At 44.2% G+C, this 24,496-nt stretch overlaps 1 protein-coding gene across 1 annotated transcript; it reads right to left on the bottom strand.

Moving 5' to 3' along the window:
* Nucleotides 1-5,081: 5,081 nt before the first annotated feature.
* Nucleotides 5,082-19,418, bottom strand: LOC110497875. The gene is made up of 20 exons (XM_021574318.2): nucleotides 19,247-19,418; nucleotides 17,003-17,120; nucleotides 16,685-16,777; nucleotides 16,396-16,539; nucleotides 15,257-15,415; nucleotides 14,596-14,677; nucleotides 14,290-14,479; nucleotides 14,029-14,172; nucleotides 13,725-13,915; nucleotides 13,471-13,606; nucleotides 13,248-13,359; nucleotides 13,028-13,157; nucleotides 12,751-12,934; nucleotides 12,316-12,649; nucleotides 12,071-12,170; nucleotides 11,813-11,931; nucleotides 11,507-11,685; nucleotides 10,810-11,398; nucleotides 9,715-9,818; nucleotides 5,082-7,466 (listed from the first exon to the last, which is right to left on the bottom strand). Exons 1-20 carry the CDS (start codon nucleotides 19,253-19,255, stop codon nucleotides 7,341-7,343), a joined length of 3,243 nt encoding a protein of 1,080 aa, XP_021429993.2. The 5' UTR covers nucleotides 19,256-19,418; the 3' UTR covers nucleotides 5,082-7,340.
* Between the last annotated feature and the right edge of the window lie 5,078 nt (nucleotides 19,419-24,496).

Genomic DNA, 24,496 nt, shown 5'->3' with positions numbered 1-24,496 from the left:
CTCAGAAAACCAGCTTCAACGGTGTCCACTACGTTCTAACCAGGGAGTCACTAGAGCAGAGGGACGGTCCAGGGATCATCCGTCTCCTGGGGCAAGTGTGAGTATTCCATCTTCACTCTCCACTAAGCCTTTCTTAGTACCGATTTCACTAGCTGGCTGTCCCTCTTGTTTCCACAGCTCTAGTGGTGCTGTGATGTGTGTGTGACTGTACCAGATCCCAGTGGTCGGTTATCCAGTGCTTGACCAGGCCCTTGCCTCCTCCCTGAACATAACATCATACCCGCTCTCCTTTCCGGTTCAAGCACTGGATAACCAACCACTGGGATCTGGCAGGGTCCCATGCATCACAGCACCACACCATCACCGTGGGCCCCCTATACCAATAAATCCTCCTCTTCCTCATCATCCAGGCACCCGTACACAAAGTCCTCCTCGGCTTCCCATGGCTCCAACGCCATGACCCCACCATCTCCTGGCCGAAGATTGAGATTACGGCCTGGGCGCCCGGATGCTGGAAGATCTGCTTTCCCTTACCTTGTGGTTCCACGTCGATTGAGAGTCCTGTGGATGCCCTCCGGGCCGACATCCCGGAGGGTTACCAGGATCTCCGGGAGGTTTTCTCAAAGACTCGCGGCATCTGTCTCCCTCCTCATCTCCCCTGGGAGTGTGCCATCGACCTGCTAACAGACTCTGCACCTCTGTGCAGCCAGATCTAATTGCATTGAGACCTCCCATGCGTCGGCTGGTTTCTTCGTAGCCAAGTCTTTGTCGTGTATTGGCTACAGAGGTCTTAATGCTCCGTATGCACCCAAATCAAGTCTCTCCGGAACGCACAAGCAGGGAAACTCGTGCCTCAGCAGCCTTGGACCCATCTGTTGATAGATTTTGTCACTGATCTTCCCGTCTGATGGTTTCACCACTGTTATGATTGTTATGGACAGATTCTACAAATCCTGCCATTTTATCCCTCTCTATGATCTCCCTACGGCTCTCCAGGTCACTGAGGCACTGTTTCAGCAGTTTTTCCGACACTATGGCCTTCCGGAGGATAATGTCTCCGACCGTGGTCCCCAACTCAAGTCGCATGTATGAAGAGCCTTCATGGAGAAGCTGGGGGTCACAGTTAGTCTCCCATCCAGGTACCGGCCTCAGTCCAATGGGCAGGTGAAGAGGACCAACCAGGAGCCGGGGAGATTCCTGAGGAGTCCCTGTCAGGACCGGCAGAGGGAGTGGGCCCGGTTTCTTCCCTGGGCGGAGTACGCCCAGAACTCACTTCATCACTCCTCCACCGGGTTGTCTCCCTTCCAGTGCATCCTGGGGTACTCCGTGGACCCCAAGCCAGACCAAAGCCCCTGCGGTGGATGAGTGGTTCCGGCGTGCAGGGGAGGTTTGGGACGCTGCCCATGTGAGGCTCAAACTCGCCGTCCAGCTCCAGAATTAGCAGGCGGACCACCACCGCAGTGAGGCACCCGTTTTTCATTCTGATGATCGCGTCTGGCTCTCCACCAGGAACCCCCCACTCCTCCTGCCCTAGCGGAAGCTGAGCCCCCGGTTTATGGAGACATTCAAAGTCCTCCAGAGGATCAATGAGGTAACTTACCAATTACAGCTTCCCATTTCCCTCAGGTTCCTAGTCCCCTGGCTGATGCTGTCTCCCACCGGCTCCCCTGGACATCGAGGGTAGTCCCGCCTATGCCGTCAAGTCCCTCCTGAACTCCAGACGTTGTGGGGGTCGGCTCCAGTACCTGGTGGACTGGGAGGGGTACAGTCCAGAGGAGCGGTGTTGGGTTCATCACCCACCAGGAAACATTGTTTATGTTTGCATGTTTAGACACTTTTCTTGTTTTGTATCATTCTTCGTCATTAAACTCACTAACTGCACTTGCTTCCTGCGTCTACGTTACACCAATTCATATGGAAGCCTCTTCAATGTCTCTTCAACCGTTACCCTCGTCTCAATCCTGTTACGTGACAATTTTGTGAATTTGAGGGAAAGGTCAAGAAATATGAATTTTATGTTTGTTGAACTTTGAAGTGAAGTCATACTTTTGATCAAAAAGGATGAGGCCACTGACAGTGTCCATTTCATGTGTTAGAATAGCAAGTGTGAGATTTTAAATACATTTAATATTAGCAATTATTGAATTAGTTTGAGTGACACATGATTCATAGGGAAATGTTGCTTTTATTACAGGTGTCTGAATATGATTATAAAAGAGCTCCATAGTGTCCATAAGAAAATGGGCGATAATAGGGCTTTGATGCCTGAGATGGGAGAATGTTTTCTTGGAGGTTAAACATGTACTTCATATTGTGGGGTGTGCAGAAAAATAATTCATTTAGATAAATGTCAGTCCAAATCGTACCAGTTTGGTGGAAGGATACAATCATCGATGTGCATGATAATGTACTTGATAATTATCACTTTTATAATTGTTTTCCATTAGAATGAAGTAGCATACAAGGCCGTCTTCAAGTCATGCCTACCATTTCCATTCATGTGGTATGCTTGGTTACCTAAATGTATGTACCTCTAACACACACACACACACACACACACACAATAGTTTCCTGATACATGGTGACAGCTCTCAAGGAGGTACAGGTAACTGTCTGACTCATTGGTCAACAGTGAAGCCATCTGGTAAAGAGTAAACCCACAGGCAGCCCAGCGAAACCCAGGTAGAGCTCTGTCCTCGCCTCCTTGTCAGCCACCAACCCAGCTCCATGTCCCTGCTTAGATATTGCCCTCCAGTGGGCATGGTACACTCTTAGACAAAATACTTCTTCCGCTGATCCCACAGAAACCTTTTTGGTTCCATGTAGAACACTGTGGAATGAGTTTTATATGGAACCTAAACGTGTTCTACCCAGAACCAAAAAGGATTCTTCAAAAGGGTTTTCCTATGGGGACAGCCAAAGAACTGTTTTAGGTTTAAGCACCTTTCTTCTAAGATTGTATCTGACGATTTGCCTTCTCTCTGACCCTAACCACTGCCTTGCCTTTTCCTTTACTGTACTCCACTCAACATCAAGTAGGAAGCCCATGAAACTGTACTGTTTACTCTCCACTCTACCTAGGCTACTGTTGAGGATGATTTCAAGCCCTTGATGACACACGAAGAGTTTCATTCCAGAAATGTTAAATGACCTTTTATTGTTTAAAGAAATTCTAAGCGATCGCTGTGTTTTGTTCACTATCTAACCATGGCATGGGGTTGTTTAATGACAGACATGTATTTGTTAAAAATCTATCACTTGATTTCATTTCAGAGATAGTTTTTTTGATAAATGCTATATATCTGCCTCACTCAGAGAAATAAGTAGTACTGCTAGGTTTTACAGTCAAATGTAACAAATAACTGCATTTTTAATAAAGACATTTACAAATTATACATTTGACATTATTATATATATGTATTTATGTATATACAGTGCCTTGCGAAAGTATTCGGCCCCCTTGAACTTTGCAACCTTTTGCCACATTTCAGGCTTCAAACATAAAGATATAAAACTGTATTTTTTTGTGAAGAATCAACAACAAGTGGGACACAATCATGAAGTGGAATGACATTTATTGGATATTTCAAACTTTTTTAACAAATCAAAAACTGAAAAATTGGGCGTGCAAAATTATTCAGCCCCTTTACTTTCAGTGCAGCAAACTCTCTCCAGAAGTTCAGTGAGGATCTCTGAATGATCCAATGTTGACCTAAATGACTAATGATGATAAATACAATCCACCTGTGTGTAATCAAGTCTCCGTATAAATGCACCTGCACTGTGATAGTCTCAGAGGTCCGTTAAAAGTGCAGAGAGCATCATGAAGAACAAGGAACACACCAGGCAGGTCCGAGATACTGTTGTGAAGAAGTTTAAAGCCGGATTTGGATGCAAAAAGATTTCCCAAGCTTTAAACATCCCAAGGAGCACTGTGCAAGCGATAATATTGAAATGGAAGGAGTATCAGACCACTGCAAATCTACCAAGACCTGGCCGTCCCTCTAAACTTTCCGCTCATACAAGGAGAAGACTGATCAGAGATGCAGCCAAGAGGCCCATGATCACTCTGGATGAACTGCAGAGATCTACAGCTGAGGTGGGAGACTCTGTCCATAGGACAGAGTCAAAGTATATTGCACAAATCTGGCCTTTATGGAAGAGTGGCAAGAAGAAAGCCATAAAAACTGTCGTTTAAAGTTTGCCACAAGCCACCTGGGAGACACACCAAACATGTGGAAGAAGGTGCTCTGGTCAGATGAAACCAAAATTGAACTTTTTGGCAACAATGCAAAACGTTATGTTTGGCGTAAAAGCAACACAGCTCATCACCCTGAACACACCATGCCCACTGTCAAACATGGTGGTGGCAGCATCATGGTTTGGGCCTGCTTTTCTTCAGCAGGGACAGGGAAGATGGTTAAAATTGATGGGAAGATGGATGGAGCCAAATACAGGACCATTCTGGAAGAAAACCTGATGGAGTCTGCAAAAGACCTGAGACTGGGACGGAGATTTGTCTTCCAACAAGACAATGATCGAAAACATAAAGCAAAATCTACAATGGAATGGTTCAAAAATAAACATATCCAGGTGTTAGAATGGCCAAGTCAAAGTCCAGACCTGAATCCAATCGAGAATCTGTGGAAAGAACTGAAAACTGCTGTTCACAAATGCTCACCATCCAACCTCACTGAGCTCGAGCTGTTTTGCAAGGAGGAATGGGAAAAAAATTCAGTCTCTCAATGTGCAAAACTGATAGAGACATACCCCAAGCGACTTACAGCTGTAATCGCAGCAAAAGGTGGCGCTACAAAGTATTAACTTAAGGGGGCTGAATAATTTTGCACGCCCAATTTTTCAGTTTTTGATTTGTTAAAAAAGTTTGAAATATCCAATAAATGTCGTTCCACTTCATGATTGTGTCCCACTTGTTGATTCTTCACAAAAAAATACAGTTTTATATCTTTATGTTTGAAGCCTGAAATGTGGCAAAAGGTCGCAAAGTTCAAGGGGGCCGAATACTTTCGCAAGGCACTGTATATATATATATATATATATATTTAAGTAATTCAACACAGTAATATGATATCTGTATGTAAAACACTTATGTTTGGCATTTTAGTGACTTACAGTAAGTGCATTCATCTTAAGACAACCACATTTCAGTCAAATACAGGATATATAATTAATATGCAGCATTTTGTAAATCAAACTCATTTTCATACACATCTAAAATCGATGAATAAAAACATCAGAGAACAGCAACATTTTACACACATGTTAACGTACCCAGAAGAAATCATTTCTGATGACAAAACACCAACATTGGTGGATATAGTGTTTTGAAAATAAGCTGCAAATTATTTCCATGTTCTGGAAAGTAGCAGCTGTTATATCTGCATTAGTTTGTTTTATTGTTCTAAATCGATTGAATATTCTATATTAACCCCCTACAAAGATGGGGCTTACTGTGGCCTATATGAATCTACACTGGGGAAGGTTAAGGACGCTCGTTTTGAAGATGAAGAAATAGATGAAATAGCAATAAAAAAGTACATTACAGGGGTCAGAAGGGAACTCACATGGAGAGTTTTGCAATAGCAAGTATTAATCGCCCTGCATTTTCCAGAGCGTGCCTCCAGTCGCACACAGACAATTATTTATAAGAATGATTTACAAACATCAGACAGCAATTTATATCCATCATGTTTGGTTGGGATTTTTAACCTCGTCTGCTCTGCACATGATTTATGTGTAATTTTGTTGCAGTGCAGAGCCCAGGTTTCCACGATTTTTATCAGTATTCAAATTAGTGGGAGTTATTGGATGTATGTGGTCAGAACATTTATTTATTTTCCAGACCGCGTGTCCTGATATGTTTTCGAGCATCATTTCTTCCAGACAGGTTTTTGCCCCTAGAATATTTCCATTTGGAAGATCTTTATTTATTTTCAAATCATGAATTACTATACTGCGCTGTAAGATGTGGATGACCTTTTTTATTTAACCTTTATTTAACTAGGATGAAGATATTCTACTGGATGAAAGGTTCTTTGGATTCAAAAAACAAACTGTGCAGCCAATCCCAATCATGATTGTTGAGGTGTAAACTAAAGCATCCAAAACACTGGCTGGTCCTGTTCCTCCAGCCCCATGCACCAAATGGGTATCAGAGGTGTTGTCACACCTGGTGAGGTCATGCAGGGAGGCCTAACAACTCCAGAAGATGACACACATATCTTTGGTAATAATGCAGTGTGTGTGTGGGCCTGGCTCATGGACGGGAGACCCCAAGCAGAAATGTCATGCTGAAATGTGTGTTAAGTTATTCAACCCCCTCCACCTCCAAAATCGAGAGAGGGGGAGGGACGCTAACATACATGCAATCTCAGGGCACTGTGCAAATGTGAGGAGAGAAGGCGGCAGCAACTAGCACTGGGAGGTCATCCATTTTTCATGAGATGGAATAGCAGCAAGGCAAATCCTTTTTAAAAAGGGGGAAAACTGACAGATAGATATCCAAGGACACCATATGGTGCTTTTAGAATGAGTTAGTCCAGAGTTTATCTGTATCCTTATAGTCAATCCAAATGACCTTGCATCTATTCAGATCATTGAGACGATACGCAAATGACCCAGAATCCACTATTCTTAATCGACTGGGTTCGTGAAGTATTAAATAATTTAACCCATGTCAATAATTACTGAGAGATTAACTATTGATGAGCTGTTCCGTGTGTGTGTGTGTGTGTGTGTGTGTGTGTGTGCGTGTGTGTGTGATAACTGTATAAGGAGGAGGATGTGTCCAGAGAACACACCAGCAGCCTATAGGAGCGGAGTGGTCGCCAAAGGAATCAGGACCTGTCAGATGAAGAGCTCAGAGAGGTGACAGAAGAGGTGATGATGTGAGGTGACCGTATAGGTGATGTGGTGTACTAAGGTCACTGCACCATTGGTCATCCATGACAGCCATGGTGACAATCACCACCGTGCTCAAAATGGAATCTTTTTTTAGATAAAAGAGAAACGTCATGTGTTTAGATGCAACCACACCATTTGGATTATCTGTCCATGCATACTGTGGAGCCATTACTGTGGAGCCATTACTGTGGAGCCATTACTGTGACAAACAACAAATCTTTTCAGTGAGGAATATATATTTGTATCTGCCAAGTAAAAAACATTTAATAAGTCTGCACCTGACTACATTTACAGTGGTTTGAAGTGTAGCACAACAGTAATACCATACAGGATTTGGTCAATTATACATATTACACACATACACTGATTGTTCGTCACTCTACAGAATGACAGTATAGATGTGTAACGGGATGTCCTCATGCCTTCTTCACCCGTTTGCCCTTCTTCACTCTGGCTCCCCTATGGCTCGCCAAGTCCTGCTCCACTCGCTGGTGGGGCAACTTCCCAGAGCCCCTCCGCCCCAGCAGCTCCTCTTTCTCCGCCTGGAACACAGGGGACAGAACACCAGACAACAGACACAATTAGGCCCTCATATCCTGAGTTGGGAAATGGAGGGGGTGATGAAATATCCTGTGGTCATTAATCGTTCCCCGGGGGTTGAGGGAGACTGAAACCACAGAGCTCAGGCACTGATGAAATGTTCCTAATAGAGGCCATTCATCTCAATGTGTCACCTCAACCCAACGAGCTATCTTCATTCAGACTGCCTCTCTCCATACAAACGTCAAGATTTTCAGAAAGAGCCACACAAGTTGATCAACAAGCTAAAATCTTCCAGTAATGTCTTTACATCTGTGAGTGGTACCAGAGTCATCCACATTGTTTGTTGAACATCCCTTTCATTGAACATTGCAACCTTACTTCACCAAAACCAATCTGATCATGAGGTCACATGGGACAAAAACAGTGAAAATGTATAGTAGTCAACCTAATATCCATAGCTGCTGTGTTTTAATTGGAGATGTTTGGATAATATGCTACTTAGTATGACTTTGATCTTCACACATTTGTCATCAATATCTCCCAATCTGCCAATTCATCAAATCCCAACCACTTTGTTCTCTTTGATATACAGATGTGGGTTGGTCACACAAAGTGAAAAAATATAATAAAACATGGAATAAATCATATCTTTATAACATCAATCTAAGCAGTGTTTTAACAAGTTAATGTAATGGAATAAATCAGTATCTTTTATGATGGGTGGTCATTTAGAACTGTGCAATATCAGCATTCAATGTGTCAAAGAACATCAACCATTCCCACATCCACCAGTCAGCATCCCAAAGGTATAATTATCAACTACGTCATCATGAATTAACTTTGTGTAATTACATTTCACCTGCCAGGCTCCATATGGTTCCCTTGACTCCAACCAAACAATAAGATAATTACATCCCAATTAAACAATTACATAATTAAATCTCAATTGAACAACTGCCTAATCGTATCAGTGCAGCAACATTGCAGTGCACATGCTGTACAGCCACTGCTGACATCATGATGTCAAACGCACCAACTGTTAGATCTGTCAATGCATTAGACAAAAGCCACTTAATACCTTGTTTTAACATACACCCTTTGTCCTGATCTTGTCCTCATTCTGTTTGTGCACACATTTTTAGACGGTTGTAGATAATTAAAAGACACATCGTGAAAGTGTAAAGTATCAGAGGAAGGCCCCAAAAAATTGTCAAAACTCCAGGCACCCAATTCATAGACTGTTCTCTCTGCTACCACATTGCAAGCGGTACCGGAGCGCCAAGTCTAGGTCCAAAAGTCTCCTTAACAGCATCTACCCCCAAGCCATAAGACTGCTGAACAACTAATCAAATGGCCACCCGGACTATTTACATTGACCCCCCTCTCTATCGGTTTTGTACACTGCTGCTACTCGCTGTTTATTATCTATGCACAGTCACTTTCACCCTTCCTACTGTACATGTACAAATGACCTTGATTAACCTGTACCCCCGCACATTGACTTGGTACCGGCACACCCTGTATATAACCTCGTTATTGATATTCTTATTGTGTTACTTTTTATCATATATTTTTTACTTTAGTCTATTTGGTAAATATTTTCTTAACTCTATTTCTTGAACTGCATTGTTGGTTAAGCTCTTGTAAGTATTGTATTTGGCGCATGTGACAAATAACATTTGATTTGATTTTAAACTGGCAAGCTCAGCGCAAGATCAGGACAAAGGACCCATGTAAGCGACAGGTATAAACGGGGCCAGAGAGATTAGAAGGAGCCAAGAAAGCAGTCTACAACTTTTGTCAGAGAAACACAAAGTGAATGTAGTACCTGTAGCATGCATGTCGCATCAAAGTAGTCCGGAAATCATTTAGTCATTGGCTCTATTCATTACCAATTAAATGTAACAAAAAAGTATTAAGAAATGTTTTATCAAAGCCTGAATACGATTCCACCATGTTTTTATATGACATTACGGAGTCTGATGAGGAAGATGTGTAGGTTGTGACAGGGGGATGGGATGGGCTGGCTCTTGGGGGTAGGTATGAGGTCATTCAAATCAGAGACTAAATAAAAACTTCCAAGTTGGGACAACACTGCCCCCCATTGGACAACCATAGCATATTTCCCCCTATACTGACACCCTCTATGTGAGACCAAATCAAATGTATTTGACACATACACGTGTTTAGCAGATGTTATTGTGGGTCTAGTGAAATAGGGACCACAGAGAGAGAAATGACCTGTACCTGTTTGACCTCCCACTTGTCTCCTCTCTGCTTGGCCGGAGACTCCTGGAAGTTGATCGTACTGTGGGAGTAGGGTTGCCCTGGGACGAGTGAGGCCCTCTTTTCTGTAGATGAAGAGAGAGGGGACAGGGAGAACAGGAAAGGATTCAAACTAGATCCCTCAGAGGTGTTACAGCTGTCATGATGTAACATTAAAACCTCAGAGACCTCGTATGTCAATATGGCCAGCCACTTGAACGGTCCCTGCCACTTCCTCATTGGCATGCTAACAAACGCACTTCATTTTCTGAGAAGCATGAAAAAAATATCAAGATCACCTGCTTTCTGAAACTATTGATTTTATTTCACAAACGGAGCTTTAATTAAATGTCACATTTGGCCCCTGCTGTGTGTTGGTCTCCTAAGCCCTGGTCCCAGTGATGAGGTAGGGAATTAGTGTGGTGTGTGGGGCTGTGAGGCGTGGTTCCCCCAGGCCCAGCAGTGATCAGCAAGGCCCAGCAGAGCTCCATCTGCTCTGGGTAACATCAGTGGAAGGCCCCTACCACGGAGAGCAGGGGGTGGTGGTCACAGATGAGTAACTGTGGCAAGGTTGAGCGAGTACAAGTCTGACACTACAGTGCACCCCCTCCTCTCTGTATCACCCCTCTCTGAGCAGTACCTGGGTCCCATTCCGGACATAGACTCCCCACTGGGTGACAGCAACAGGCCAACTATCCCCCCACCCCCCCCCCCCCCCCACCCCACCCCACACACACACACACACACACACACACACACGAGAGGCACACACTACAGTCTCCAGCCAGCTGCTGTTTCTAATGCTCCATCAATGTAAAGTTCCAAAGAAAAGGCTCTCTCAACGTTCCCCGTCACAATGACAAAGAGAGATGATATTAGAGGCTATACTATATTAAGTAATAATATTAACATTGTTATACAGGCAAATCGGCGTAAAATTACCAACTTTGTTAGCTGTGACACTAAATGGGTTTTCTAAACGCAAGATAGAGTAGCTTGTCATTTCTATCCAACACACACACACACACAGACACACACACACACAGACACACACACACACACACACACACACATTACCTCGTGAGATCGTGGACACCTGCTCTATGGCAGGGAGTAGGCCAGTGGATGCCCTCCGGGTCTCCAGGGCTTGTTTCCACCAGCTGCCCAGCTTACAGTGGCCTAGCCTATCCTCTGGGGTGCTTCTGAAGCATGATGCATCCTCCTTGTGCGAGGCCTTCCCCCCTCCAGGTAACCTATCCCTGGATGTCTCTAGGGCTGAGGAGGGGCTGAGCTGGGGGGTGTGGCTGGGGCTAGTCCTAGGGGACAGAGACACCCCAGGAACCTGTAGCTGTCTGGAGCGTGCGGACCTCCGCAGGGGGATGAGCAGAGAGGAGTCCTGGAGAGAGAAGGGCCTGATGTACCTCACGGAAGCCCCACTGTCTTGCTCCCCCTCCAGGGTAGAGCCTCTCTCTGTCTCTGGGCCACTGGAGCCTGTGTCTCCCAGCTCCTCCAGGAAGCAGAAGGTCTGGTGGAGCTCAGAGAGCAGATCCTGGGTGGTCTCAGTGAGTGCACAGGAGGTCAGGATCTCCGGTTGGTCCACTGCATCCTGGGAGTCCCGGCGGAAACATTCCACTGAATCCTCAAGCGGTGGAGGGTCGAATGCCCTCTGAACAAACACAGACATACAGAAACCCAGTTGAGTTGGCAAATACTGTAGGTTGTCTGCATAGTATGTACAGTATGTATGTAATTGGACAGTAGAGAGGTCTGTCACCTGTAAGGGCTCCAGCTCCAGGAAGCAGTGAGATGAGGCAGAAACAGCCCCAGAGAAGGTGGAGGTCTGGGAGCAGATGTTCCCTGATTTGTCCCCTCCAGGCATGATGCTCCACACGTCACTCACACTTGGTGCATGCATGATTTTGTCAGTAACCTCCTTGTAGTAGTCCATTTTCTCTGGATTAACATGAACAAAAGCAGTTAGTTAAAGGGCCAATTATTGAATCATTTCTCAGTCAAATCATACAGTAGATATAGTGAAAACACAGCCACAACACAGAATGTATTAACAGTTGAAACACACCATAGTCAGGTGTCAGGAAGTTGTGACTCTCCACTTGGATCTCAGATACAGAGGGCACTGATTGGTTGTCCTCGTTACTGTAGAACTGAGGATGGAGGTTCAGTCTGCTCAGACTATGCCTGACAAACAAATGATCACATGAAGAACATGTCCTTTATCTTATTGTACTGCATAACACAATGCTGGCCACAGCAAAGAGTGGAATTATGGTCTGTTAATGAAATTATAATGTAAACATTGAGGATTGAGAAGGGTCACCTTCTGTCTAACGTTACATCTACAGGAGGAACTGCCTCCTCTTCCACATTGAAGACGTCGTCTCCTGGTATATCACAGGTCATTATGTCCTCCACTCCCCCTAAAGGAAACAGAAAACACTTTCAACAACAGATGACCAGAACATGGATTTCCATTGGGTTAATACTCAAGAACATTACTTCAAAAGGAGCCAACAACTTAAATGTTGAGTATAAAACACCTCTAGTCTGTGCATCTGAACTCACACTCAGTGGAGAACACCAGCTCCTCCACCTCCATGCTGTCTTTACTGAGGCTGTTGAAGGAGACAGGGTCTGTGGCACCCTCTAGTGTCAGAGTCCGGTCAGGGTAGTCTGGGAGGAGTATGTCTGCTGGGGGGGAAGGGCTGTCACCCTGACTGCTCTGGCACCGTCCTCCATCACTGAGCAGGGATGAGATCCGCTGTAGCATTCCTGTGCTCCCATACACATATGGGATGCCCGGTCTCAGGCAGGGCAGTGAGGGGGAAGAGAACATAGATTCAGAGGTCTCCTTGGACAGGGATTGAGAGGAGAGGTGTGCCGGGGTCCAGGGTTTCTCCTGCATTGAGACAATGAAATTCATTATTTTCATATTCATCATTGCCAAAGTATTATTCCTCAGCACACTCACTCTCAGACAGAGCCACAGTAGTAAAGTACCGCAGCTATAAGAGGCAGGTCATGATCAGGTGGCTCTGTGTCTCCCTGCTCTCCCAGCCTGTCAGTCATCATACCCACTGGGGAGGGTCTAGGGAGGTGGTGCCTAAGGGCCTGGATGGTCAGACTCAGGTTCCGACAGCTCCCTCTCCTCTCTTGGTGCTCCCCTGGCCATGTCACCTCCTCACTGGGCCAGGGAAAAACGGATTATACCAAACACACACTGACATTGGGTATTTTTGTAAACAACATTTTAGTTATTTTGTATTGAATAATGTACTTTGCTGTTGGCTGGGGTTGTCTCAGTTCAACCATAGATTCCCTGAGGAGTCTGATGAAATCCTCTGAAGAGAGTGTGTTGATGTTCTGAGACTGATACAGCAGGGCAGATAACGGATGAATGGGACCCCCTGCAGTTCACAACATTTCACTGACTTTCAGAATACTTGACAGTGATGATATTTCTCAAATCAGTATGAGTCACAATCAGTGATCCATACCTGGCTCTTTCACTGCCATAGAGCTCCCTGTGGTCCTCCTACGCTGAGGAAGCCCCTCTACTCCACACTGACCTTCAGCCTCTTCCGACTGAGTAGTACAGTGGCCCACATCCTAATAAAGGTACCGTTTTTCAATAGAAAATGTGATTACTGACAACAAGCAATCTGCATGTACATGCCTAAGTATTTACATGTCTTATGATAGTTTTACAAAGAGGTTCACCTTCCATATTGCTTCCATGCAGTCGGAAGCCGCCACACATAGGCCAAGCCTCTCACATCCATGGAGGAAGTACCTGACCATGTCGTTACTTCCTGTGTGACCTTTCTTCAGGAGGGCCCAGGCGTCTGAGACATGGCTTAGGGGCAGAGAAAACAAGATGTAATATGAAAACCGTGAGCCATGCAGAGCCAGAGTACATGGTATAGATACAGTAGTCCATTTGGTATAGCACATGCTAGTGTATTTAGCCCTACCTGTTCTGTAGGAGTACGTCCACACAGAGCTTCAGGTCGTGGGGGGTGTCTGTGGCTAGTCTGGTCCAATAGATGTACTTCAGCGCCAAGCGGAGCTGCTTTCTCCTCAGCAGGCTGTGGATGATGCAGTGGTGCTGCCAGGAGAACCAGGGTGGTTCAGACCTGGGGCTCAGCAGCAGCTCCATGGAGCCCTACACAGAGGCAATGACAGCCATAGGAAAATCTGTCGGCTCTGTTGAGCCCTGCTAAATCCAAGAAGACATACACATCGATAGACTAAACGTTATAGTGAGAGCAAAGGTACCGATAAGTGTCCATGGTCGAGGAGCCAGAAGGCCCGGATCTGCTGGGAGAAGCTGGGAGGGATGATGAAGGCGTGGCAAAAAGACTGCAGGAGGTCATCTTTGCACTGCAGGAAATGTGCCATGTCCAGGATGAAGTACATGAGCTGTGCACAGGCTGTGTTAAGTGTAGTGTACATAATCAAGAATACTGTATATTCAGTTCAGTTCACATGACAGTCATATCTTTGAAGACACTTTATGGATTCTCCATGTTCGGATACAATGGCCTGAACAGACATGTTGTTGATGCGAGGCACCAGCACCAGCTTCAGAAGAGCCTGCAGGTTAGGGGGTGGATAGCCCTGGTCTGTGCAGTCCTCAGAAATCCATATGGGCCCATGTTGTTGGTCCATCTGAGCCACCATACCCTGGATCAGTGAATTCCACCTTTCCCGTCCCTCCTCCTCCCATCTAATCAAATAAAGAGAAAGAAGATGTGGAGAATAGATTTTAAAAAGATTGATCAGGGAGTAAAGGAAGAAAACAGAAATAGAGCAAGAGAGACCTATCAGTGATTTAAGAGTTACCCAAGAGTGTGGAGGGAAGCCCTGCGGTGGTTCTGATCCATCTCTCTCCACATCTGATAGATCCGCTTCATTTCCTGAGCCTCTGCGAGGAGGAGAGGACAAGTCAGTGTACCTATAAATACTAGACCAGGGATCATCAACTAGATTCAGACGCGGGACAATTTTTTTCTGGAGCGGATGGGGGCCGGAAACAAAATTACAAATAATTTGTAGACTGCAAATTGGCCACAAGAAGCCAAAACAGATATGACTAAGACAAACCATTTCAAACCTTGCTTACATTTGTATATGATCACGCTTCTCTCTATTAATCATGGGAATACATGGGAACAGATTTCTTTAAAATAAATCCCTTGGAGCTGATTTTCCTGGTGTTTTTACAGCCTTATGTCCAAAAATTAAAATAAAAAAAAAAGAAATAAGAAAACTTGGGGGCCAAATAAAACACCCCGCGGGAGAAATTTGGCCCGCAGGCCGCCAGTTGGGGAACCCTGTACTAGACTAACCTTAACTTCAACCCTAACACTACAACATACAACACTTGTTGCATTGTAGTTTGTAGAATAGTTACACAGTAGTAACAACTCTGTGATGCAAAGAGTGACCGGTTTGTACAGTTTGACTGTTTGTCCTTCTATAACGTTAACGTATGCATCCTTACCAGGATACTTGGGCAGGAGTCCGGTGATGCCCCACCACTGTACAAGCCGACCCAGCCAGATGTGTTGCTTCAGAGCTCTGTGTATCCGATTCCAGTAGTCCTGCCTCACAGCTGAGGATCCACACCCGGCCCTGCAGACCACACACGGGATCCCCAATCCTACATACAGATGGAGGACAGACAGTCACCATTCAATCGTGATCAGAAAACAGCTCTCTTGATAGAAACTACAATTCCAATCCTATTTTTACCTATATTGTTAAACCATACCAAATGCTAGCACTAGGTGTCAAGGTAAGATCATTGTACTATCTAGAAGAAAAAGAAACGCACACCTATTAAGACGAGGTGCTGGCTAGCGGAGTAGAAAACTTGAAAATAAAATAAAATAAAAGAGAGCCGCACACTCTAAGAGCTCAGATGCAAAAATGTAATACCAACGTTTCGACAGCCAAGCTGTCTTCATCAGGGTATAATCACAAACACTGCGGGATGAATCGTTTATATAGTGTCAAAAGACACAGGTGTCTGTAATCATGGCCAAGAGTGGCCTAATATCATTGGTTAATAATCAAATATTAAAATGTCATACAAAGAACAGCATACAAACAACAAATGGATAGCATACGATCATAGATTCATTTTACACCCCCTCTCCTAGGGAGGGTGACATGTTCGATGCCAATGTAACGCAGAGACGAAATCAAGTGGACTGCCTCCAAGAAGTGGGCCGCAACTGGATAAGTAAAGTTTTTACAACTAATGGTGCTACGATGCTCTGAGATACGTACTTTTAATTTGCGCTTTGTTTTACCTACATGATTTTTACCACAAGGACAAGTTATAAGATAAATAACTGCCTTAGTGGAGCACGTAATAACACCTTTTATTGGGATCGATTTCCCTGTTTGTGGGTGTTTGAAGGATCTACATTTATAAGTGCCATTGCATTGAGCACAGCCATTACATTTGTAATTTCCAACCAGTAGGGGCGCAAATAGACATTGTTCAGGAATATCTTGGGGTGGTAAATCAGAGTTTACCAAGATCATTGTACTAAACAAACTAGCCAGTTGATATCATTCATGCAACAATATGATCATTGTGAGAGGGGGGCCAGGGTTTGAATACTACTGCACCATGCCAGAAGTGTGTCAGGCCGCTCTGCCTCCTCCCCCACTGGGCCAGGGTAAGCAGGTTCCTCAGCCGCTGCAGCAGCAGGTGCACCCTGGTGAAGCAGCTGTGGTCCAGAAACATCCACAGGCCCTGGCAACGGCTGAAGCCTAGAAACAGGGGAGGGGAGGAGAGAGAGGAACCCAGAGAGAGGGGACAGTAGAAGACCTTTGTAATAAAGCTGTGGAAAGAGCTGGGATCGATAGCCTTTGGCTCTGTTTGGGATAGCTGGTGCTGTGGTGCATCTCTCCTTACAAAGGGTGAGTAACTCCTTCTTTGAAACTTCAGCCGTCCTCTGGACCCAGCTACTGAAAGTAGCAAGGCTGGCCTCCACATCAGCATTTCCCACTGAGAGACAAACAAATTAATGGAATGAGACAAATTCATGCAATTACATAATGGGTCATAATAAAAAGCAGCATGAACCGAGAAGAAATGTTACTAATGATCACATATTATAATCATCGAATCATTACAGTATGTTAAAGTATCCAACCATTCTTAGACACAGTAAGTGGCTGTAAGTACTGTATGCTGCATGTGATTTTAATCTTGCCAGTCCAGTGATCTGACCTTCAGCTGAAAGGCTGCATATCCAGCGCAGGATGGCCCTCACGTTGTTGCTAGCCAAGGCCTGTGTCCACTGATCCTCCGTGTCCATCATAGTCCTGCTGTGGCACCCTCTCACACCCTGAGAATGTTAACAGTGAATGTACCAAACACATACAGTGCATTCGGAAAGTATTCAGACCTTTTGACTTTTTCCACATTGTGTGACGTTCCAGCCTTATTCTAAAATTAATTAAATCGTTTTTTCCCCTCATCAATCTACACATAATACCTCATAATGACAAAGCAAGCAAAAACAGGTCTAAAAAATGTTTTGCAAAAAAAATTACAAATACAAATGAAATTTCACATTTACATAAACATTCAGACCTTTTACACAGTACTTTGTTGAAACACTTTTGGCAGCGATTACAGCCTCAAGTCTTATTGGGAATGTCGCTACAAGCTTGGCACACCTTTATTTGGGGAGTTTCTCCCATTCTTCTCTGCAGATCCTTTCAAGCGCTGTCAGGTTGGATGGGGAGTGTTGCTGCACAGCTATTTTCAAGTCTCTCCAGAGATGTTCAATCGGGTTCAAGTCCTGGCTCTGGCTGGGCCATTCGAGGATATTCAGAGACTTGTCCCGAAGCCACTCGTGTTGTCTTGGCTGTGTGCTTAGGGTCGTTGCCCTGTTAGAAGGTGAACATTTGCCCCAATCTGAGGTCCTGAGTGCTCTGTAGCAGGTATTCATCAAGGATCTCTCTCCACTTTGCTCTGTTCATCTTTCCCTCGATCCTGACTAGTATCCCAGTCCCTACTGCTGAAAAACATCCCCACAGCATGATGCTGTCACCACCATGCTTCACCGTAGGGATGGTGACAGGTTTCCTCCAGGCGTGACACTTGGCATTCAGGCCAAAGAGTTCAATCTTGGTTTCATTAGACCAGAGAATCTGGTCCATTAGGTGCCTTTTAGCAAACTCCAAGCGTACTGTCATGTGCTGTTTACTGTGGAGTGGCTTCTGTCTGGCCACTCTACCATAAATGGCTGATTGGTGGAGTGCTGCAGAGATGCTTGTCCTTGGTCACCTCCCTGACCCTTCTCCAGCAGTTGTTCAGTTTGGCTGGGCGGACGGCTTTAGGAAGTGTCTTGGTGGTTCGAAACCTCTTCCATTTAAGAATGATGGAGGCCACTGTGTTCTTGGGGACCTTACATTCGGCAGAAATGTTTTGGTACTCTTCCTAAGATCTGTGCTTCGATACAATCCTGTCTCGGAGCTCTACGGACAATTCCTTCGACCTCATGGCTTGGTATTTGCTCTGACATGCACTGTCAACTGTGGGACTTTATATAGACTGGTTTGTGCCTTTCCAAATCATGTTCAATCATTTAAATTTACCAGAAGTGGACTTCAATCAAGATGTGGAAATATCTCAAGGATGATCAAGGGAAACAGGATGCACCTGAGCTCAATTTCGAGTGTCATAGCATTAGTTCTGAATAGTGTTTAAGTTTTTTATTTTTTATAAATTAGCAAAAATGTCTAAAAACCTGGTTTCGCTTTGTCATTATGGGGTATTGTGTGTAGATTGATGAGGGGAAAAAATGTGATCAATTTTACAGTAAGGCTGTAACATAACAAAATGTGGAAAAAGTCAAGGGGTCTGAAACAAATCCTAAATGCACTGTAAATCATTTTTTTTAAAGAGAACATGTTCTCAAATCCCTCAAAGTCTGGTCAAATTAAAGTTCTGGATGAAAAACTTTCTGTACAAATTCACAGCTACGGTACAACATACTGGGGGTGAAGTCAATCAGACAGTGCAGTCATCCTTCTCTGTTGTAATTCATACACACAGTGGCTACACATCAATGTAATCTCTTTTTCAATAGGCCATTACTGAACATAATCCCTCATATCCATAGATGGTTTTAATCCCATTCCAAAGGAAATGCATTAAATAAATTAACATTAAGTCATGTTGCTGTATTAACACTGGAACTACAAACCACAAGCATCAGAGAGAATAATTGGTTTTTAGATCAAATACAATACTGCATAGGATATAACATCCTTTACAGAATTGAAGGCCAATGTTATGTGTATGGCTTTAAGAATGTAGTTAACTTGCAGTGCCGTAAAGCCTAGAGGGCTGCTATCCTTGATATTTCCGATTAGATGGAATCACAGTATGAGAGTATACTGCAAGTGACAGCCATTTCACTGAAGAACCATGATTGACTAAACTGGGAACTCCAGAACTTACCTGCCACATTGGTCCGGTGCTCCTGGGATCGCTGTGGATGTGCTGACTGGGCCAGTGTGTGTCCACAGTGGAACTCTCCTCTTACACAAGCTCCTTTGGGACATGGTAATCCAGTAATCTCGATCTCATTGGCTGATTGGCTGTGTGGATGCGTATGGACGTGTGCGTGAGAGACGGAGAGAAAAAAAGAGCTCAGGAATGGGAAAGAGTGGGGGGGGGGGGGGGGCTGGTGAAAGTGATTTGTGGCAAATACAATAACACCATGAGGATAATGGAGTCTGTATTAAGATATCTGGAGCTTTCAAAACTCATTCCTTGGGCCATTTACTTTCCGCTGACACATGCATAGTGTCATCAAAGCACCAGAGGGCAGCACAAACTTTGTTAATTGTATCACATTAAGACAAACTATCAAACAATCTGACACATTATCAAACAATCTGACACATTATCAAACAATCTGACACATTTTCCGTATTTTCTTGTAAGCATAATATTGTCCTCATAACAAAATTGATTTAGACTTGATATATTGCCTTACTTGGCCTCATCCTGTTGACTTAGAGACTAAGACTCAAAGGAGAACTGACTGGACACAAACGTACAAACACCCAAACACGCCTTTGGCCATTACAACTCTTTGTGGTGCTGCAGTCAGATTTGCTCAGGAGGCAGAAGGTACGTCCAAATCCTACAGGGCAGATTAGAGGGAATTATTAGGAGGGTCAGGGGGCTTGGCCAACAGACTGGACTCACTCTGACGCTGCCACAGGCTGGTGTCTGTTACTCCACCGGAGTCACTACGGCTAAACTACCTCCAGGCCAAACCTTAAGATGACTGTCACTGAAGAGAAAAACAAACAGTGATGGGAGCCAGATCAGACATATAACAAACTCAGCAAAAAACGAAACGTCAACTGCATTATACATCATACAAACTGCAATATTTGTATGAACATAACAAGATTCAACAACTGAGACATAAACTGAACAAGTTCCACAGACATGTGACTAACCTTAATTGAATAATGTGTCCCTGAACAAAGGGGGATGGGGGGGTCAAAATCAAAAGTAACAGTCAGTATCTGGTGTGGCCACCAGCTGCATTAAGTACTGAAGTGCATCTCCTCCTCATGGACTGCACCAGATTTGCTAGCTCTTGCCGTGAGATGTTACCCCACTCTTCCACCAAGGCACCTGCAAGTTCCCAGACATTTCTGGGGGGAATGGCCCTAGCCCTCACCCACCGATCCAACAGGTCCCAGACGTGCTCAATGGGATTGAGATCCGGGCTCTTCGCTGGCCATGGCAGAATAATGACATTCCTGTCTTGCAGGAAATCACGCACAGAACGAGCAGTATGGCTGGTGGCATTGTCATGCTGGAGGGTCATGTCAGGATGAGCCTGCAGGAAGGGTTCCACATGAGGGAGGACGATGTCTTCCCTGTAATGCACAGCATTGAGATTGCCTGCAATGACAACAGGCTCAGTCCGATGATGCTGTGACACACCGCCCCCAGACCATGACGGACCCTCCGCCTCCAAATGTGAATCCGACAATTACCACTGGTGAGACAAAACCGCGACTCGTCAGTGAAGAGCCCTTTTTGCCAGTCCTGTCTGGTCAAGCGACGGTGGGTTTGTGCCCATAGGCGACGTTGTTGCCGGTGATGTCTGGTGAGGACCTGCCATACAACAGGCCTACAAGCCCTCAGTCCAGCCTCTCTCAGCCTATTGCGAGCACTGATGGATGGATTGTGTGTTCATTGTGTAACTTGCGCAGTTGTTGTTACCATCCTGTACCTGTCCCGCAGGTGTGATGTTCGGATGTACCGATCCTGTAAAGGTGTTGTTACACGTGGTCTGCCACTGTGAGGACAATCAGCTGTTCATTCTGTCTCCCTGTAGCTCTGTTTTAGGCGTCTCGCGGTACGGACATTTCAATTTATTGCCCTGGCCACATCTGCAGTCCTCATGCCTCCTTGCAGCATGCCTAAGGCACGTTCACGCAGATGAGCAGGGACTCTGGGCATCTTTCTTTTGGTGTTTTTCAGAGTAGGTAGAAAGGCCTCTTTAGTGTCCTAAGTTTTCATAACTGTGACCTTAATTGCATACCGTCTGTAAGCTGTTAGTGTCTTAACGACCATTCCACAGGTGCATGTTCATTAATTGTTTATGGTTCATTGAACAAGCATGGGAAACAGTGTTTAAACCATTAACAATGAAGATCTGTGAAGTTAATTGGATTTTTACAAATTATCTGTGAAAGACAGGGTCCTGAAAGAGGGGCGTTTATGAATCCTGCAGAGATAAGGTAGGTCCTTCTGTATGGTGCTCTCTCCTGATATCCACAGTCTGTAGGGATGACCTGTGACTGTGTTCAAGACAGACAGCTTAAGCATGGGGTTTCTCTATTTGAACTCTGTATTGATAAAGGTGCATGGGGCATCACATTGTTATGTGAAACCTCTGAGGTGGTAAACAAAATGATTGAGACATCAGATGCTATAAAACCATATTTGTAGTTTATTGTATTCTATTTCTTCTGAATAATTGCTTAGCAAATTAGCTTGGACAAGCTTGCCCAAGTGCTGTGGATCCTCAACTGGGTTTCCGTGGTGACAGTGGTGATTCTGTTCAGTTTGGGAATCTTCCTGAAGGTGGATATCAACAAGCTGATGGCAGAGGGACCTCCACTACGTCCCCAACATGCTCATCGCAACATGCCTGGAAGCTGCTGATGCTACCATACATCATCTGCACCTTCTTCTTCACCTTCTGCATCCTGGTGGGGGCGCTCATGTGCTACGGCATGTGAAGTGAGCTGGACGAGGCTCTGAACCTGGGGCTGGGGGATGCCATTCGCTACTATAAAGAAATAAACACACCAGGGCAGGCCGCTGCTTTCTGAAGCACACTGTGGACCTGCTACAGATCAAGTTCCAGGCCCTGCTTGAGAACTATACCTACATCATGCAGTCCAGCGGCCTCACCATCTGGCTGTTTGACGTGAGCATAGCAGTATCCTTATAAACGGTGATGTGGTTTCCATAGAAGTATATGGTACCTGCAAGATACTCATAGTCAAAATCTAATCAAATTATCACATGTGCAGAAAACACAACTGGTGTAGACTTTACAGAGAAACTTTCCAAGGTTTGTACAAAAGATGCAGCATTTAAAAGGTGATAACACAAAATAAAATAGTAACTAACACTCAATGTCTAGTTTTCATTTACATTTGGTTGAGTTGTCAAGTGAATTCAATGTGAAATCAACCAAAAATGTCACCCTGTCATTGGATTTAGGTTCAAATTTGGGTTGAAAAAAAATACAAAATTCCCTTACCTTGATGGGTTTTTGCAAATCCAACCACATTGAATTTTGGGGTTGAAATGACATGGAAACAACGTTGATTCAACCAGTTTTTGCCATATGGGTTTATTTCGACTCAGCAAACCAGTAAAGAACTTACTCAACATTGCAGTATTCTGCTTATGACACCTTCTCTTTGCAGGGAAGTTATCTGGGCTTCTGGTCCATCTCCCATGCCATTTCTCCTCAGCTTGATTAGTAGAATTGTTTATTCACTTTGTATGCTCCCTAATCCCACACTATATCTCTGTTGTGATATTGGCTCTAGGTTATTCGTGCTCAGTTTTGTGTGTGACACACCCCTTGCCGTCTACTGGTTTACATGGGACTGTCCCAAAATACACATCCCAAACTACTTTTGGGAACCACATATTTTACTCTGGTCTACTATAACTGATAAACAAATGTTATATGTACAGTATCTATGTACAGTATCTTACATAAATATGCTCTCTAGTTTTGCTAAAGCTATAGACCAACGCGACTGAGTATGTCTTACTTCAAGAAATCTTACATATTGTGGAAGGATGCATGTGAGTTAGAGGGGGTTGTGGGATAGACAACGCATACAGATGAAGAGCCTAACGGAAAGAGTTAGAAGCTTGTAAACACTAAATCATTTTGGAACTTAGACAGTTACCAAGGTTTTGCTGATAGTTGCTCTTGTTGGGTTTGTTCAGTACAATATTGTTTACGATTAGTAAGAAATTCTGTAGGAGAAAAGTGAAGACCAAGCACAGACAAGTGTTGGCACTTAAAATAAATACCACTAGTGCTATTTTTGCACTGTAGACGATTTACAGGAGCAATTAGGGTTAAGTGCCTTGCTCTATGGCACACACAGATTTTTCACCTAGTCGGCTCATCGAAAAAGCAACCTTTCGGTTACTGGCCCAGCGCTCTTAACCCCTAGGCTACCTGCCATCCTAATCCTGTGCAGCAAGTCTGTATGCATATAGCCAAGTGTGTGACAAACAAGATTGAGATTTCTAAGTAATAGCAGAATTGTCCCAAGGACCCCCACTGCCTCAAATTACCCCTAATCTATGTCAGAACAGGATCACACCTCCAATCAATCTGATGACATTATTACTATTATGGCCACACACGCCATACAAAAGGAGGGAGAGACTTCTTAAAGCCCTGCTTAAACTACTGAGGACTACAGATACTACCAATCAACACAATATGCGATCTTATTTCAGACTATAAACAAAACTGTGTAGGTTCTCTGTGAACCTTGATTCGCCGTGGAATTAAACAGGGAAATATTAGCAAATCTGATGTAGGTGCTGCTCAGCAACAATCAACAGTATCATTCCTGCAAGATGAAGCCTTACAACAGCCTCAAGTGCTGCCAGGAAGCAGTAGTTATTAAAGCTAACTAGTATAGTGTGTAATATAAATTATGGTCATTATTGTAGGAAACATTACTGTATAATAATGACTTGGGATTTGATGTCAATGTGCAAGTCACTGTACTGACATTTTTTAAATGTATTTGACCTTTATTTAACTAGGCAAGTCAGTTAAGAACAAATTCTTATTTTCAATGACGGCCTAGGAACGGTGGGTTAACTGCCTGTTCAGGTGCAGAACGACAATATGATCTATTTGAATGTCAGCTCGGGGATTTGAACTTGCAACCTTTCGGTTACTAGTCCAACACTCTAACCACTAGGCTACCCTGCCGCCCCCATATGATGCAATGAGGGTGATGAGAAATACTTAAGTCATACAGTATCTTCTCTTTCATTACATTTTTTTGTTTTTTTTATTTACTCTTCAGTGTCTGAAAAGAGAGTAAGTGCAAAATGAACAAACAAACATGACATTTGTGTTGATATTCCCAGTCAGACAGAGGGCACAAGAAG

Source organism: Oncorhynchus mykiss, chromosome 19, assembly GCF_013265735.2.
Source record: "Oncorhynchus mykiss isolate Arlee chromosome 19, USDA_OmykA_1.1, whole genome shotgun sequence".
NCBI lineage: Eukaryota > Metazoa > Chordata > Actinopteri > Salmoniformes > Salmonidae > Oncorhynchus > Oncorhynchus mykiss.
Note: the sequence above shows the minus strand (reverse complement) of the source record. Positions and strands in the feature narration are given on the sequence as shown.